This window comes from Salmo trutta, chromosome 32, assembly GCF_901001165.1.
Source record: "Salmo trutta chromosome 32, fSalTru1.1, whole genome shotgun sequence".
NCBI lineage: Eukaryota > Metazoa > Chordata > Actinopteri > Salmoniformes > Salmonidae > Salmo > Salmo trutta.
In genome coordinates this window covers 15,746,754-15,765,711 of record NC_042988.1, presented here as the reverse complement: position 1 = coordinate 15,765,711, position 18,958 = coordinate 15,746,754, and the positions used below count along the sequence as shown (strand labels likewise).

Genomic DNA, 18,958 nt, shown 5'->3' with positions numbered 1-18,958 from the left:
CTAAGAGGGGCACGCTAAAGAGTTGCGCTAAGAGGGGCACGCTATAGAGTTGTGCTAAGAGGGGTACGCTAAAGAGTTGCGCTAAGAGGGGCACGCTAAAGAGTTGCGCTAAGAGGGGCACGCTAAAGAGTTGCGCTAAGAGGGGCACGCTAAAGAGTTGTGCTAAGAGGGGCACGCTAAAGAGTTGTGCTAAGAGGGGCACGCTAAAGAGTTGCGCTAAGAGGGGCACGCTATAGAGTTGCGCTAAGAGGGGCACGCTAAAGAGTTGTGCTAAGAGGGGCACGCTAAAGAGTTTCGCTAAGAGGGGCACGCTAAAGAATTGCGCTAAGAGGGGCACGCTATAGAGTTGCGCTAAGAGTGGCACGCTAAAGAGTTGCGCTAAGAGGGGCATGCTAAAGAATTGCGCTAAGAGGGGCACGCTATAGAGTTGTGCTAAGAGGGGCACGCTAAAGAGTTGCGCTAAGAGGGGCACGCTAAAGAGTTGCTCTAAGAGGGGCATGCTAAAGAGCTATTAAAGAGTTTGCTATTTTTATTGACTTGGCCAAAGCTTTTGATACGGTAGACCATTCCATTCTTGTGGGCCGGCTAAGGAGTATTGGTGTCTCTGTGGGGTCTTTGGCCTGGTTTGCTAACTGCCCCTCTCAAAGAGTGCAGTGTATGAAGTCAGAAAATCTGCTGTCTCAGCCATTGCCTGTCACCAAGGGAGTACCCCAGGCTCAATCCTAGGCCCCACGCGCTTCTCAATTTACATCAACAACATAGCTCAGGCAGTTGGAAGCTCTCTCATCCATTTATATGCAGATGTTACAGTCTTATACTCAGCTGGCCATATAAAACCCTCTTATAAAACCCTTTTAGGCCTCACTCCCCCCTATCTGAGATATCTACTGCAGCCCTCATCCTCCACATACAACACCCGTTCTGCCAGTCACATTCTGTTAAAGGTCCCCAAAGCACACACATCCCTGGGTCGCTCCTCTTTTCAGTTCGCTGCAGTTAACGACTGGAACCCAGTATCTCTACTTGCACATTCATCTTCTGCACATCTACCATTCCAGTGTTTAATTGCTATATTGTAATTACCTCGCCACCATGGCCTATTTATTGCCTTAACTTACCTCATTTGCACTCACTGTATATAGACTTTTTGTTTTCTTTTGTTCTACTGTATTATTGACTGTATGTTTTGTTTATTCCATGTGAAACTCTGTGTTGTTATATGTGTCGAACTGCTTTGCTTTATCTTGGCCAGGTCGCAGTTGCAAATGAGAACTTGTTCTCAACTAGCCTACCTGGTTAAATAAAGGTGAAATAAAATACATTTAAAAATACATTTAAAAAAGAGGGGCACGCTAAGAGTTTTGAGAAAAGAGACAGTAAGTGTACTACTGTAGTCACAGAGTGCTATGGGCCAAGTAGTTCTCTCTCTCTCGCTCTCTGTCTCTTTTTCTCTGTGTGTCTGTGTGTGTGTGTGTGTGTGTGTGTGCCATGCCAGCTCCAATGGGAAATACACAGTGAATTATTCACAAGTATAGGATGGCTTAATAATTTATCCGTTGAATTATCCACCCTTGCAATAATATTTCACCCCCTAAAGAAAAGTGGGAAACCGTTTTGCCTGGGCAGAACTTACTCAACTTCAAGTGAACTGAATCAGTAGACGTGGCAATTCAGGGCTAATTCCTCTCCCTGATATAAAACACATCTCACCCTTTTTTCACATTGATTTCCAGAGGAAGATATATGCACTGTTTTCTCAATGTATTCATTGGGATGTTGCCTGCTCAACTTTGTTTCATTTTAGAGTTTTGGCGGTTAAATATGCTGTATATGAGGCTATCTGCAGGAGGGTGTTATGAGAGTGTGACTGTGAAGTCACTAGTGAGATGTTAAGAGGATGCAGCCATCATTTTGCCAGTTACAGTAGTAGCATTTGCCATTATATCATCCTACAGTACTTTCTACTGCCTTGATATCTAGCATGTCTGTCATTATGTAAGCTTCTCTATAGTCTATCTCCAGCAGGACGTTGGCCATTTAAGTTCTATAAATAGACTGTATGCACACAGAACAGCATCAGAGACCTACTTATCCATACATAGTACCTCTGGCACTAGATCTTAGCATACAGTCAATACTGTTTGGACAGCAGTAGCAGAGGTTTTTCCCATGTTTTTTTTAGCACGTTCATACTCACTTTGGATTGAAAGCCACTCACTTCCAAGTGTTGACTTTGCACTGTAAAATCCCCCTGTGGTGTGTGTGTGTGTGTGTGTGTGTGTGTGTGTGTGTGTGTGTATGAGCGTGCGTGCGTGTGTGCGTGTGTGTGTGTGTGTGTGCGTGTGTGCACGTGCGTGCGTGCGCGCGTGTGTGTGTGTGTGTGTGTGTATTAGCGTGCGTGCGCGTGTTTTCCCGGACAGTAGGGCGAGACGACCCGGGTGTCTGAGTGAGCAAACATGGGGAATGGAATGAGGTTCCACCAGACAGGCCTGTCATGCCAGTTCCCCCTCCCCTCTGGCCCCTCCCCAGCCATGACACTGGATCCCTGGGTCAGCTGCAGAGGGTATTCCTGTTGTGTTTGTGTTTTAATGTCAGACGGGGATGTTTCGGGGTGACAGCCTGTCACATGTCACTGTGTCAGTTTGCCTCAGGCTAGACACACACTGAATCTTAATGGTGCAGAGCGGGCCGGACACAGGGCGGCTCCTTGGCCTCCGCTACCCAGGCCTGGTCTGGTCTGCAGCTATGTGGAGTATTTCCTTCCATGTAAGAGGAGCATACCGCCAGGCCATATGCCCAGACTGAGGAGAGGAACCAGAGCTGAACCCTCCTTCCTTTTCCCCTTAAAAAACCCTGGTGAAAATCCCCTTGTCATCCCGGCGCCATGTTCATGGAAACCACATGGTTTAGAGTCACACTGCTCTGTTAGTCATCAGGGAGAAGGTGTGAAGGAGGGAAAGAGGGAAAGAGAAACAGAGAGTTGCGTTTACACCCTTGGTTATATCACAGAGGCAAGTCTAGTCTTCATCCAAACTCTGCTTCCACAATCAGCGTGGTCACCTGGTCTTGCTGTCTCTCCTCCAACATGAACGTTGTGTTAATATTCTTAGTCCTTTAATCTGCGTCTGTTTCAGAAGTCATCCATAGGCTCCCAAACTAAGACACTGCAGGTTCTGTCAGCTTTTTAATTGGTCTCGCTTGGCAGTGGTATGTGTGTGCGTGTATGTGCGCTTTCGTGTGTGTGCACATGCGTGTGTGTGCTATTTAAAGACCAAAAGCAGCACCATGCTGTAATAAATGCCCAGATGGGCCTGAGATGGATCAGGTGTTACACAACACTGAGGTCGTTGTTATTAAGTGCAATTGATTCACGGTCTCTAGATCTCCCATCTAGGTCCATTGCTTGATCAGATGCGTGTTCTAATTGCTTAGCACGTTCCTTATCCATCCAAACACACTTGAAGGATGAGGTCTTGTTGGGCTCCTTGGCAGTAATGACTTTGTGGGAGTGTTGTTGCCTACGGTGCATGCAGATTGCAGCATATTAGGCCTATAGAGTCATATGAGGAGTGAGGTCAGTGTTTGGATAAGAGAGTGAGCTGCTCAATGGTATATTTTCCTCCCATTGTTTCCTTAATATCAGGCTTTGCATTGCTTTCAACATGTAGTGTGGCAGGCTAACTGCAGCCATGATGGATAGGCTGCATTGTTGTTAGTGACTCCAGCATGGTGAAGGTCAACATTACCAGAGAGAATCTCTGTTTTTATCCAAGTTTACAGTATTTATGGTGCATATTCTGTTCTGGAACATGATATGTGGTACAAAAGCCAAGTCATTGTCTTATAGTTTTCTATAGTGTATCTTGGGTCATGAGTAAGCAAGTGTAATCACTCATCAAGAGAAAAGAAGGAAGAATACAATTATACCCAAAGACATTTAGAGAAAACCAAAATAAAGTGATTGAGGTTCAGCAGGACGAGAGAAAGATAAATAGAGAATGAGAGAGCGAGGAACCAGAGCCTGGGGTCAGGAAGTTCAGTTTCTCAGGAAGGAAGTGCCCAGCCTTCTCAGTACCCAGATTAATGAGATCATCCATCATGGCGCCTGCCTCAGCCTGCACGCCAGCATGCCTCTTCTGTTACTCTTCCTCTTCCCCCTACACCCAGCCTGCCTCCCTCTGCCCAGCCTGCCTCATCTACCCAGCCTGCCTCATCTACCCAGCCTGCCTCCCTCTGCCCAGCCTGCCTCATCTACCCAGCCTGCCTCATCTACCCAGCCTGCCTCCCTCAGCCCAGCCTGCCTCATCTACCCAGCCTGCCTCATCTACCCAGCCTGCCTCCCTCTGCCAAGCCTGCCTCCCTCTGCCAAGCCTGTCTCCCTCTGCCAAGCCTGTCTCCCTCTGCCAAGCCTGTCTCCCTCTGCCAAGCCTGTCTCCCTCTGCCCAGCCTAGCTCCCTCTGCCCAGCCTAGCTCCCTCTGCCAAGCATGTCTCCCTCTGCCAAGCCTGTCTCCCTCTGCCAAGCCTGTCTCCCTCTGCCAAGCCTGTCTCCCTCTGCCCAGCCTAGCTCCCTCTGCCAAGCCTGTCTCCCTCTGCCCAGCCTGCCTCATCTACCCAGCCTGCCTCATCTACCCAGCCTGCTTCCTCAGCCCAGCCTGCCTCATCTACCCAGCCTGCCTGCCTCCCTCTGCCAAGCCTGCCTCCCTCTGCCAAGCCTGCCTCCCTCTGCCAAGCCTGTCTCCCTCTGCCAAGCCTGTCTCCCTCTGCCAAGCCTGTCTCCCTCTGCCAAGCCTGTCTCCCTCTGCCAAGCCTGTCTCCCTCTGCCATGCCTGTCTCCCTCTGCCAAGCCTGCCTCCCTCTGCCCAGCCTAGCTCCCTCTGCCCAGCCGCCCTCAGCCAGCTGCACTGTCTGGAGCTCTGTCACTTACAATGAGACGGATAATTTTCCGGTGACTGTCCACACACAGGGCCTACTGAAATGACCAAAAGTAAGGGAAAAGGAGCAGGGAGTGAGCAGCAGAGCACACAGAAGCAGCAGGGAGGAAATCCCTCGCCCAGCCCAGATACTGGCTGACCAGACTGGTTAGACTTGATGTGCTTTCTCCAGCAATGCTGCTCACTTTCAGAATCACCTTTATTCACCAGGTACATTTCCACATACTCAGATTTTTACATGGTGATATGGTGATACTAGTGATAGACAACATTTAGAGACAGAATACAGGCAACCGAGTTTATACATACATTATATACAACTAGGTAGAGTGAGCATAGCGCTATAAGAGAATGAGCAGATAAATAAATATATAGCGGGTATACGGTTGATATACAGTGGGTATGCAGTTGATATACAGTGGGTATGCAGTTGATATACAGTGGGTATACGGTTGATATACAGTGGGTATACGGTTGATATACAGTGGGTATGCGGTTGATATACAGTGGGTATGCGGTTGATATACAGTGGGTATGCGGTTGATATACAGTGGGTATGCGGTTGATATACAGTGGGTATGCGGTTGATATACAGAGGGTATACGGTTGATATACAGTGGGTATGCGGTTGATATACAGTGGATGTACAAATTTACAGTATCAGTATGAATATATCTAAATGCAGAGAGATGGACAGAGTGCAATGCAGTATAATGCAGCTATTTTATGTACAGTTCAGAGATGGCTTGATGCGGTGTGCAGCATAGAGTGTCCTTTAGTATCCATAGTCCTTTAGTCTCTTTGCGCCAGATGGCTGGTTGGTGAGGGCCATAGCCCGGGGGAAGAAACTTTGTGGCGGGAGGTTTTGGTCAAGAGTGACCTGAACCGCCTGCCAGAGGTGAATTTTTGGAGTGGGGGGGACCGGGGTGGGAGGAGTCGGTGATGATCTTTCCTGCATGCTTCCTTGTCCTGGAGGGCAGGTGGCAGCCTATGACCCGCTATGCAGAACGGACAATGCGTTGCAGTTTGCCCATGCAGTGGGCAGACCCATATCAGACAGTGATGGAGGAGGTGATTATGGATTCAACGATTGATGCGTAAAACCGGATCAGGATTGCCTGGGCGATTTTTAGTTTTTTTTCAGCTGCCGCAGGTAGTACATCCACTGTTGTGTCTTCTTGGTGACCACTGTGATCATGTCCTCCCACTTGAGGTTGTGGGAGATGATGTTCCCCAGGAATTTGAATGATTCAGCCCTGCTAACAGCTGAGCCAGCAATCTCGAGGGGGAGAGATGGTGGGGGGTTGTTCAACTGAAGATCATATGGAATGTTGCTATGGAATGTTCCAGTGACAGCTTATTATGAATTCAGGTTATGTCCCTGGATGGAGGGCTTAGGAAACATACTGTACAAGACCCATTTAAGAAATGTACAGTTGAAGTCGGAAGTTTACATACACTTAGGTTGTAATCATTAAAACTCGTTCTTCAACCACTCCACAAATTTCTTGTTAACAAACTATAGTTTTGGCAAGTCAGTTAGGCCATCTACTTTGTGCATGACACAAGTAATTTTTCCAACAATTGTTTACAGACAGATTATTTCACTTATAATTCACTGTATCACAATTCCAGTGGCTCAGAAGTTTACATACACTAAGTTGACTGTGCCTTTTAACAGCTTGAAATTTCCAGAAAATGACGTCATGGCTTTGGAAGCTTCTGATAGGCTAATTGACATCATTTGAGTCAATTGGGGGTGTACCTGTGGATGTATTTCAAGGCCTATCTTCAAACTCAGTGCCTCTTGGCTTGACATCATGGGAAAATCAAAAGAAATCAGCCAAGGTACCACGTTCATCTGTACAAACAATAGTACGCAAGTATAAACACCATGGGACCACGCAGCCGTCATACCGCTCAGGAAGGAGACACGTTCTGTCTCCTAGAGATGAACGCACTTTGGTGCGAAAAGTGCAAATCAATCCCAGAACAACAGCAAAAGACATTGTGAAGATGCTGGAGGAAACAGGTACAAAAGTATCTATATTCACAGTAAAACGAGTCCTATATCGACATAACCTGAAAGGTCCTCAGCAAGGAAGAAGCCACTGCTCCAAAACCGCCATAAAACAGCCAGACTACGGTTTGCAACTGCACATGGGGACAAAGATTGTACTTTTTGGAGAAATGTCCTCTGGTCTGATGAAACAAAAATAGAACTGTTTGGCCATAATAACCATCGTTATGTTTGGAGGAAAAAGGGGGAGGCTTGCAAGCCGAAGAACACCATCCCAACTGTGAAGCACAGGGGTGGCAGCATCATGTTGTGGGGGTGCTTTGCTGCAGGAGGGACTGGTGCACTTCACAAAATAGATGGCATCATGAGGGAGAAAAATTATTTGGATATATTGAAGCAAGGTCTCAAGACATCAGTCAGGAAGTTAGGGTCTTCCAAATGGACAATGACCCCAAGCATACTTCCAAAGTTATGGCAAAATGGCTTAAAGACAACAAAGTCAAGGTATTGGAGTGGCCATCACAAAGCCCTGACCTCAGTCCAATAGAACATTTGTGGGCAGAACTGAAAAAGCATGTGCGAGCAAGGAGGCCTACAAACCTGACTCAGTTGCACCAGCTCTGTCAGGAATGGGCCAAAATTTACCCAATTTATTGTGGGAAGCTTTTGGAAGACTACCCGAAACGTTTGACCCAAGTTAAACAATTTAAAGGCAATATTAACTGACCTAAGACAGGGAATTTTTTACTAGTTTAAATGTATTTGTCTAAGGTGTATGTAAACTTCCGACTTCAACTGTATAACGTATCACTTCTATTTCCAAATCTGGGCTGGCATTAGATGAGAGAGGCTGCTGACAAATGCATTCCTGTGCACATGGAAAATGAAATGGATGGATCATGTTATCATTTTATATCGATTAGATCTTATGTCGAGGGGTGTTTCCTATCCGGAAGTTAGTGCTACCAGTTTAAACAGATAAAAGGAAGATTTTTCAGTGGAACATTTGTTTCTGCTTAGCAGGCATCAAAAAAGGGCTATATTTAGAATGTGGTTAACGTGAGACAGGATGTGTCAATTAAGGAAACATTGTTGTGAGATAGCAGCAAGAGAACTAGGTCCCGTTGAAAAGTGAACAATGAGAATTAACCCCTGCACTCAACAACCAAAGCCCTTTCAGACAGGCAGCTGAAAGAGGCAGTGAAGGAAGGCAGTCACATCTACAAAGCTCCTTGCAGCCCACAGCCCTCCTCACCACTGTTTGTCTTCAAGCTTTACCTGTTACAGCTGGGCCCTCCATTGTCACAACTCACTGCCTCTCTATGCATGACTGGCACCCATTTACCAAGTCATTACATTAATAGATGGCCTAAAAACCAAACCACATCAAGAGAAAGAGAGAGAGAGAGAGAGCACACACACCAACAATAGATCTACATGGCTCCCAGGGAGGTAAAGCACTGTGGTTGAGCCCGGCTGTCAGTTTGATAACCTGAAAGCCTCATGGACGTCTCTGTCCTACCCTGCACCTGGAGAGACCCGGGTCTGTCCTCTGGGTTTAGTCTGCCTGTCAGTCTTCCCCGCCCACCCGCTAATGGAGAGCAATAGCCTTGTAGAGCAACAGCAACACCAGAACGTAAAAACACAGTCAATCGAGTTTGTTGTAAATGCATTTCATGGTTGAGTAGGAAGTGTTCGTTTCTCACATGCATTAGCCTGGAGTTGAAGCATCAGCAGGAAGCTAATCTTGCAGTGTGCATGTTGCAAGGATGGGGGTGGGTGTTTTCCTTCTTCAGATGTGGATCTGGAAGTTAAAGCAAATCTCTTTAAAGGGCCCACAGATTAAATCACGTTAACCTCATAGTCGTGGGAAGTAGGGGTGCTGACGGTGCTGCAGCACCCCCTGAAAAATCTGAATTTAAAAAAGTATCAATAAAAAAATATATCCCTCTGCAGCGCCAGAGCAGGGAAAAAGATTTGTCCAGCCACACCCCCAAACTACTTCCCGCGGCTATGGTTAACCTTAAGAATGCTGAGTGCAGACCGACAGACAGAGAGAGTAGTTGTTATCATGGTGGGAAAACTGTTGCTATCTCCAGGCATGGAATTGTTGCCACGCAACGTTGTTTTAACCTTTAACCTTTAGATAAGACATATAGTATTCCATGCACATAGAATTGGCTTCATTGTCTCTTCAACTCAATTAATAATATTAAGCGGTAATAAGCATTAATGTGATAGTATCAAATAAATGGTTGAGGCACTTGCGTTACAGTAAGATGGCGTTTTCAACCCTTTTGGAACTTGAATGTGAATTGAAACTATAAGGAGTCAGGAGTCAGGGGAAATTATAATCCTGTGTCCTTGGATGGGGTCCAAAATGTAGAATTCAATCAACATAATTTCTCCTCAAGGACATCTCCATTGCTCAAGGACTTCCTCCCTATGAAGTCCAGTCAGTGTGCCTCTCAGACTGGGATGGATGACCCTGAATCCTAGCTAGGCCCTTGGCCTTCATGCAGGCTTAATGTACTGTACTCATTCATTATCCTGGTGAGAGGAGATGACTGCCATGTTATAGACTCCCACGTGGTAGCAGGCAGCCCGAACACTGCCATAACCACAGCCTGTGTCCATGCTGGGTGTCCTGGTGTCTGCAGACCTAGTATCTGGCTGGCGGCTGCCATCCTCCCATCCTCCTCCCCAGACACAAGCCTCAGAACTCTGCCAAGTCAGCTGCCATGTTGACTTTGGACTGGACTGAAGGACAAGAGAGAAGGAGACCGGCTTCCGAAGTACACAGCTGACTGTAGGTCTGTCTGTCTGCAGTTCTGTGTCTGTCAGTCTGTAAGTAGGTCTGTCTACGGTTTCAGATTTTCATAGGTCTCAGTGTGCCAGACGCTTCAACCACCTTGCCTCTCTCAGAGTTACACTCAGAGTGTGTACACGGGGTAGTAAGGATGAGAGGAAAGCCAGGCAGCAGGAAGGAGGATTTAAGTGGGTTGGCCGTAGGAAAACCGTGGGGAGAATCGGAGGCGCCAAAGCCCCCAGCCTCCAGTGTTAGCTACAAACCCAGGAGATAGTGGAGCGTAGATTCAGCAGTAGACAGAGGCTGAGGCCCGGTTCAAACACACTACAGTCACGGCTCCAGGGCCTGGAATCAAATGAGACTGAGTGTGGAAGACAATTAGGCTCTCATCCCTCGATACAATCTGCAGAACCAGGGCATATGCCTCTGCTGTGTTGGATCACTAAGCACTAAGATCCCTGGAGTTTGTAGTTAAAAGCAAATTATGGGAGCTGTAGCTTCAGGGCTGTCTGGGCTATAGAAGAGAGGGTTTGTGTGTGTGGTTCTGGCAGCAATGTTGTAGTGGGGGTTTAATACAAGTGCAAAGGCTGAAGCCAGACAGGCTGAAGTTTCCCTCCTCCAGGCGTTGGTTGCCAGCTGGTCTAACAGAGCTTCACCTGGTCCATGACTCACCCCAGTAGGAGACCAGGGGAGGCTGTCACTACGCCTTATACCCCCGGTCAGAAAACCTACAGTCATGACCTGTACAGTCACTAGAAGTCTGAGCTCATATGGAGCTGAGTGACCGTGCTTTGAAATGTGTAATCTTGTGATATTTTCTCTGCTCATCTTCCTCTGCACAGAAAAACCTGGTTGCGAGTCAGTGAGGGCGGTCTCCCCCTCTTTCCTCCCTCACACCTCCCTCCCTCACACCCTAGGCTGGCCTGCTTAGTTCCCGTCTGGCTCAGCTAACAGCTAATCCTGGCCAGTCATCACAACCCAGAGCTCCTGACCAGGCATAAAGGCTGGTGAGGTCGGACAGCATTCCACCACAGATCCCTCTCTCAACTCTGTGCAGTGGGGCAGAATGTCTCAGCATGGTGTCCATGGGTGAAGTGACCGACCTCTTGTTGGCTCTGTCTTCACAGTAGCTAGCTATTTACCACACGCTAATGGACTTGTTCAGTATGCTCTCTCTGTGTCAGACCTGGGTTCAAATAGTATGTGTTTTCTTTCAAATGACTGCTGAATTTGATTGAGCATACATAGAGTGCAATATTGGCTTGGTTTGCACTTTTGGTTCTATTCCCTTGGTTCCATTGCACCAGGCAAGCTCAATCAAACTCAGTTAAAGTATTTTACAGAAAGCAAATACTACTTGAACCCAGTTGTGTGTAGTAGACCCTTTTCACACATGATAGGACAGGTCAGGATGGGACTGACTGCATGTGTGTCCTCCTGTGAACCGATGGCTCGTGAACACCAGCCGTCAATGATGACTTGGCTGACTGGGACCAGGGACCAGGCTGCTGTTACTAGCACAGTGTGGTTGACCTCACCTTCTCTCCTCTCCTCTCTATCCGTGGACAGCGCCTCCGGCCTGGGGTTTCACTCCTGCCTCCCTCCATTGTCAGCCTCGCTGGCAGGATTTATGTTTCACATGAACACTCCCATCATCACTTGGGCTAAAACAGGAGCCTGCAGTGTGTTAAAATGCAACGCAAAGCAGATGTGCTTGACATTGCCATGGACTTTCCAAGGACCTAAAGCTCTGTAACCATAGAAGGGAATGCGTGACCCTGTATGACTGCTGCCAGCCCGCTCATAGCCCTCTGATGCTGCTGAAGTGAAAGCACAAGACCAGATTAGGGCCCTCATCCCTCGTCTTGTGGGGCATTTGAACAAAATGAGAGTCTGTGAAAGACAAATATCATGTGACACGTGAGGAGAGTGTTTTTCCTCACATTCAAAGGGTTTAATAACAGCTTCTCTGGTGAGGAACTAACCAATGGCGCACGCTTGAGTGTTTTTCTCGGGGGAAATAGTCTTTATTTACGCATTCATGTATCTCACTGCGGGAATAATTGTTTCAGTTGTCCTATGATTCCCCTGGGGAAAATGTCGTAGAGCACTTTAAGAGTGCCACCCTTGTGTTTGAAGATCACAGTATTATTTGACCAAATAACAGGGAGAGAGAACCCAAGCTGAAGTGAAGGATTGTTGATAACAATGCTCTAGGGATGAGGAGGTTTCTCTGACGGAGGCCGGCGAGGTTCATTGCACCTCCTGTGGTCTCTAGGCTGCGTCATGGGAATGCACAGGGAAAAGACCTAGCAATTTAGACTCTCCCACAAATGCCTGGCGGGGGATAGGCCTAGAATAGATTCATATATAACAACAAGGTGGGATTAAATTACATTTCATCTCTGGCATTTCGGGATTAGTCCTTAGATCATAAACTTCCCCACTCCCGCTGCACAAATATTTATTGCTTTGTTAAATGGTTCCGTGTGCTTCTTTCTGCGTAAGCGTAAACAGCTGTGGTCTGGTAATCTCTCCATTTGGCGCTCTCTGCTTTTCTAACTGGTTTTATGATAGCAGTACAGACCCTGTCACATGGGGTGACTCAAGGCTCATCAGCACCATCTTGTGTAATGACTGCAACACAAGCTATTACTGGGATGCTCTCAGGCTTTCATTTACAAATTGTTGATTAGACTTTTAAATGAAACTCCTGAGGGACAAAGAGGATGTGATTATACTTGTAGGATGGATATGTATCAATCTCATCTTTCCGTTCATCTCTCTCTCTCTCTCTCCCTGTAGGTGGGAGGCGTGGGGTGGGGTTGGGAGCATGGCTGAACTACGCCGTGAGAGCACCAGCAGCCTGCAGAGGAAGAAGCCTCCATGGCTCAGACTGGACATTCCCACTGCTCAGGTGTCCCTGGATGAGCCACCCACCTTCGTTCAGGTACAGCACACACACTCTCTCTCTCTCTCTCTCTCCCTGTCGCTATCTCTCTCTTTATCCCTATTGTTCACTCTTTCTTTTTCTCTCTCTTTCTCTCTTTCTCTCTTTCTCTCTCTCTCTCTCTCTCTCTCTCTCTCTCTCTCTCTCTCTCACTCACTCACTCACTCACTCACTCACTCACTCTTTCTCCCCCTCCTCTCTCCCTCTCTCTCTCTCTGCGTGCCTTTCCTTGTATCCCACACTTCTTCTCTGGGTCTCTGTCTTCATTCTTCTCCCTGCTTTCTCATTGTCTCTCCCACAGAGTTGTGTTGTGGTCTGTTGTAACTGAATCTCTGCATGCAATATGGCTCTCATTGTGTGTACTTCATCTCTGTCTCTTTCTCTGTCTCCCCCCCCCCCCCCGCTGCAGCCGGTGAAGCGCCAGGGTTTCCTCCGCAGTATCAGCATGCCAGTGGAGCCCTCCCACCTCCGGTCCCCGCCTCGCGACCTCTTTGACCCCCGCCGGCCGCCCCTGCTACGCCAGTCCTCCATCACACAAACCATCAAGAGGTAAGGGGAGCATATCAACACTCTGGAGCTACTGAAGGACACCTTGATTTGTTAGATCATGGTTGTGACACGGAATGGTACGACCTCCATGGGATTTGGTTATCTTTGGTGTTGAGTAGTGGGCCCACTGAAAATATTTGATTATGAACTTGTCGTGATGGTGTGAAATAAGCATGTTTTATCCAGATCTGTAAGTCATGGATGGCATGTTTTTGACCAGTTTGTTACTGTAGGCTACTTGTGTGATGCCAGTAACAAGGCATGAGACCATGATGTCCGTTTCTCTGCCTGATTGCCCCCACCCACTTCAGTTTGGCGGTTTGATTGCATATTGATTTTTACCAGACTTCTGTATTTGCTTGCAATTTGTCTGGTTGAACTGAGGACAGTGGATATTTGACAGGACAGACTGGTATTTGTAGGTGTTTGTTTGTGGTGTGTTTTATCATAGTGCCTGTCTGGGTCTGCAGATGGGCTCATATTACAGTGTTTAAAACTTGAAATAACTGTGGCTGTGATTGTGTGCATTGATTCTTCAACAGTCTGAATGAATGAGTTGGGAAACCCTCTGCATGCCTGGTTCTTTGTCTGGTCAGTGTGTATGATTCTAATGCATGTTCAAACTTGATTTCCCTTCACAATTACAATGCTTGAAAAGCTTTACTCCTTTTGCACTATTTCTGTCTTTATCGCTTTTCCAGATGCTGTTTCTTGCTCACCACCTCTTCTTCTCTCCTTCTCTTTCCTTCTCTTTCTCCCCCCCTGCCCTGTCCTCCTCCTCCTCTCACCTTCCTACCCTCTCCCCCCTGCCCTGTCCTCCTCCTCCTCTCACCTTCCTACCCTCTCCCCCCCTGCCCTGCCCTGTCCTCCTCCTCCTCTCACCTTCCTACCCTCTCCCCCCTGCCCTGTCCTCCTCCTCCTCTCACCTTCCTACCCTCTCCCCCCCTGCCCTGCCCTGTCCTCCTCCTCCTCTCACCTTCCTACCCTCTCCCCCCTGCCCTGTCCTCCTCCTCCTCTCACCTTCCTACCCTCTCCCCCCCTGCCCTGTCCTCCTCCTCCTCTCACCTTCCTACCCTCTCCCCCCTGCCCTGTCCTCCTCCTCCTCTCACCTTCCTACCCTCTCCCCCCTGCCCTGTCCTCCTCCTCCTCTCACCTTCCTACCCTCTCCCCCCCTGCCCTGTCCTCCTCCTCCTCTCACCTTCCTACCCTCTCCCCCCCTGCCCTGTCCTCCTCCTCCTCTCACCTTCCTACCCTCTCCCCCCCTGCCCTGTCCTCCTCCTCCTCTCACCTTCCTACCCTCTCCCCCCCTGCCCTGCCCTGTCCTCCTCCTCCTCTCACCTTCCTACCCTCTCCCCCCCTGACCTGTCCTCCTCCTCCTCTCACCTTCCTACCCTCTCCCCCGCCCCCTGCCCTGCCCTGTCCTCCTCCCACCCTCCTCCTCTCACCTTCCTATCTTCTCCCCCTGCCCTACCCTGTCCTCCTCCCACCCTCCCCCTCTCACCTTCCTACCCTCTCCCCTGCCCCCTGCCCTGTCCTCCTCCTCTCACCTTCCTATCTTCTCCCCCGCCCCCTGCCCTGTCCTCCTCCCACCCTCCTCCTCTCACCTTCCTATCTTCTCCCCCCGCCCCCTGCCCGTCTCCAGCAGCAGGAGGGTGCACTTTGATCGGATTAACACAGTGCCCGTTAAGGGTCAGCGGGCATCTCGCCGCGGCCCCAGGAAGCATCACTCTCTCTCCAGAACCCTGCTCAGGTACTGCAGGCCAGAGGTCAGGGGTCAGAGGTCAGACTGGGCTTACAGTACACTGGCCAATGAGGACAGCACTTCCTGTCTGATTACAGTAACATACAGTATACAACCATGTGAAGCCAGAACATCTTGTGATGGATAACATACTGACACAGGTTTAGCTAAGTGTTTACCCCACCAATGTTTGTGTACTAGGTTATGTTGGTGGTGGCTCAGATCTAGGGAGTGCAAAGACTATGAAGTTCAGAACAGAGAGAATTATCAAGAGAGTGCAGTGTCTCCATAAGATAGAATACTGCATCAGGTATAAAGACACAGCTTGAATGAACTTTCATTGCCTATGGCTATAAGCCTCTCTTCAGGGGAGCTGTTGTTTTCTCTCTGTGCTATGACTGGTGTTGTTATATGACTCACCTCATTGACACATCTGACTCACACTGAATTGGTCATAATAAAGGGGCCTAACACAGGAACCTGCCATTTTCCTGGAATACACAACAACCAACGCATTCCATTGTGGTCAGACCAAAGACTAAGCAGCAATAATGTCGCCTCAGACTTTATGAATCTCTGTGTGAGTTAGGGACCATAGAATACATGTCCACTGATTTGATGTTACAGTCACTAAAAGACCATAATTGTGTTTGACTGAGTCTTAAAATAACCTGAGCTGCTCTTTAAACTAAGCCATTCTGGTTCGTTTATGTATAGCGGCAGGGTTTGGTTAGCGTGGCCTTCTGCAGCACCTGATTAGATTAGACTGGCAGAGGCAGAGAACATTGTATTGTGATCCTTATTGAATGTACAGATTATATGATTCAATAGAAAACAACAGCTTACGGAAAAAAAGAGGCAAAGGCTGAGAGGGGCAGAGAGAGAGAGGGGCAGAGAGAGAGGGGCAGAGAGAGAGAGAGGGGCAGAGAGAGAGAGGCAGAGAGAGAGAGCTTGCTATTGAGAAAGGCCGCCAAAGGCAGACCTGGCTCTTAAGAGAAGACAGGCTATGTGCACAATGCCCACAAAATGAGGTGGAAACTGAGCTTCACTTCCTAACTCCTGCCAAATGTATGACCATATTAGAGACACATATTTCCCTCAGATTACACAGACCCACAAAGAATTTAAAAACAAATCTAATTAGATAAACATATGTTTCCCATGCCACTAAAAAGAGAGAGAGAGAGACCAAGGTAGAGCGAGGCAGAGGTAGAGCGAGGCAGAGGTAGAAGGCGAGAGAGGGGGGCAGAGGTAGAGAGCGAGAGAGGGGGGCAGAGGTAGAGAGCGAGAGAGGGGGCAGAGGTAGAGAGCGAGAGAGGGGGGCAGAGGTAGAGAGCGAGAGAGAGGGGCAGAGGTAGAGAGCGAGAGAGGGGGGCAGAGGTAGAGAGCGAGAGAGAGGGGCAGAGGTAGAGAGCGAGAGAGGGGGGCAGAGGTAGAGAGCGAGAGAGAGGGGCAGAGGTAGAGAGCAAGAGAGGCAGAGAGAGCTAGAGAGCCAGAGGGAGAGGGAGAGAGGCGCTCCAGATGTTTCATCAGGCAGAGGTCTATTTATAGGTCACCGATGGCAGGCTGACACACTGATGACACGCCACGACCTGGAGGACAGAGCAGCTGGTCTGGAATGCCAGAAATTCGATCATGTCACTAACAGACTGATAGAGATAGTACATCCATCCACAACCCAGAGGAACACAGGACACAGTATTTCAAATGATCTGTCCATATTAGCCAGAATAATCCTTTACATGCAACAGGTATGAGTTTAGTGGGCTATAATAACTGTTGCTAGGGAGTAGGGCTTGGAATTGCCAGGGACCTCATGATACGATATTATCATGATTCTCACGATTATATATGTATTGCAATTTGATACTGTGATTTTATTGTGTTTCGATGCTCCAAACATATTGCTCACCATATGTCTTCTGCAGAGGGACAAGAGAGAGCCATGAGAAAACGAGTTCAGTGGGTAGTAGTGATGAGGGAGGAAATCGATAGTTACATATTGGATTATCTTTTTTGACGATATAGCGTATCAACTATCGCAATATTACTTTACACCAAAGTTCCAAGTATTTTTCCTTCATAGCTTCTTCTTTTTAAGTAGAGAGACTTTTTGTATTCAGCACTTTTATTTCCATGACTGATCAAAACTCGTTTTCTCTTGGCTCTCTCTTGTCCCTCTGCATATTGGTGAGCAATATGTTTGGAACATCGAAACACAATCAAATCAACTCCATATTTGGTTTGATGTTACTTAAAGGAGATTTGTCCATTTAAAAAAACATTACTTACATTGATTGTTAGCTTGTCAAATCAAATCAAATTGTATTTGTCACATGTGCCAAATACAAGAGGTGTAGACCTTACAGTGAAATGCTTACTTACAAGCCCTTAACCAACAATGCAGTTAAAAAAAAAAATTAGAATAAGAAATCAAAGTAACAAGTAATTAAAGAGCAGCAGTAAAATCACAATAGTGAGACTATATACAGAGGGGTACCGGTATAGAGTCAATGTGCAGGGGGCACCGGGTAGTTGAGGTAATATGCACATGTAGGTAGAGTTATTAAAGTGACTGCATAGATGATAACAACACAGAATAGCAGCGGTGTAAAAGGGGGGGGGGGCAAAGCAAATAGTCTGGGTGGCCATTTGATTAGATGTTCAGGAGTCTTATGGCTTGGGGGTAGAAGCTGTTTAGAACCCTCTTGGACCTAGACTTGGCACTCCGGTACCGCTTGCCGTGCGGTAGAAGAGAGAACAGTCTATGACTAAGGTGGCTGGAGACAATTTTTAGGGCCTTCCTCTGACACCACCTGGTATAGAGGTCCTGGATGGCAGGAAGCTTGGCCCCAGTGATGGACTGGGCCGTACGTACTACCCTCTGTAGTGCCTTTCGGTCGGAGGCCGAGCAGTTACCAAACCAGGCAGTGATGCCCCCAGTCAGGATACTCTCGATGGTGCAGCTGTAGAATCTTTTGAGGATCCGAGGACCCATGCCAAATATTTTCAGTCTCCTGAGGGGGAATAAGTTTTGTTGTGCCCTCTTCATGACTGTCCTGGTGTGCTTGGACCATGTTAGTTTGTTGGTGATGTGGACACCAAGGAACTTGAAGCTCTCAACCTGCTCCACAACAGCCCCGTCGATGAGAATGGGGGTGTGTTCGGTCCTCTTTTTCCCGTAGTCCACAATCATCTCCTTTGTTTTGATCATGTTGAGGGAGAGGTTGTTGTCCTGGCACCACACGGCCAGGTCTCTGACCTCCTCCCTATAGGCTGTCTCGTCTTAGTCGGTGATCAGGCCTATCACTGTTGTGTCATCGGCAAACTTAATGATGGTGTTGGAGTCGTGCTTGGCCATGCAGTCATGTGTGAACAGGGAGTACAGGAGGGGACTGAGCACGCACCCCTGAGGGGCCCCTGTGTTGAGGATCAGCGTGGCGGATGTGTTGTTACCTACCCTTACCACCTGGGGGTGGACCTTCAGGAAGTCCAGGATCCAGTTGCAGAGGGAGGTGTTTAGTCCCAGGGTCCTTAGCTTATTGATGAGCTTTGAGGGCACTATGGTGTTGAACGCTGAGCTGTAGTCAATGAATAGCATTCTCACATCCTTTTGTCCATGTGGGAAAGGGCAGTGTGGAGTTCAATAGCGATCGCATCATCTGTGGACCTGTTACAGCGGTATGCGAGCATAGAGGTAGTTTAGCTAGTCTGATAGGCTTGTGTCACTGGGCAGCTCTCGGCTGTGCTTCCCTTTTGTAGTCTGTAATGGTTTGCAAGCCCTGCCACATCCGATGAGTGTCAGGGCCGGTGTAGTACGATTCGATCTTAGTCCTGTATTGACGCTTTGCCTGTTTGATGGTTCGTCAGAGAGCATATAAGCTTCCGGGTTAGAGTCCCACTCCTTGAAAACGGCAGCTTTAGCCTTTATCTCAGTGCGGATGTTGCCTGTAATCT

The 18,958-nt window shown here is 48.1% G+C and overlaps 1 protein-coding gene across 3 annotated transcripts in view; it reads left to right on the top strand.

The window, feature by feature from the left end:
• The window catches only part of LOC115171210 (inactive rhomboid protein 1), a 43,993-nt gene that overhangs the window by 14,246 nt on the left and 10,789 nt on the right, over positions 1-18,958 (top strand). For 2 of the 3 annotated variants that reach the window (XM_029727806.1, XM_029727807.1), the window contains exons 2-4: positions 12,567-12,711; positions 13,121-13,260; positions 14,903-15,010. In XM_029727806.1, coding sequence (XP_029583666.1) covers positions 12,595-12,711; positions 13,121-13,260; positions 14,903-15,010 — 365 coding nt within the window. In that variant the 5' untranslated portion in view covers positions 12,567-12,594. The remainder of the gene's footprint in view (positions 1-12,566; positions 12,712-13,120; positions 13,261-14,902; positions 15,011-18,958) is intronic. The other variant, XM_029727808.1, reaches the window with a different exon arrangement.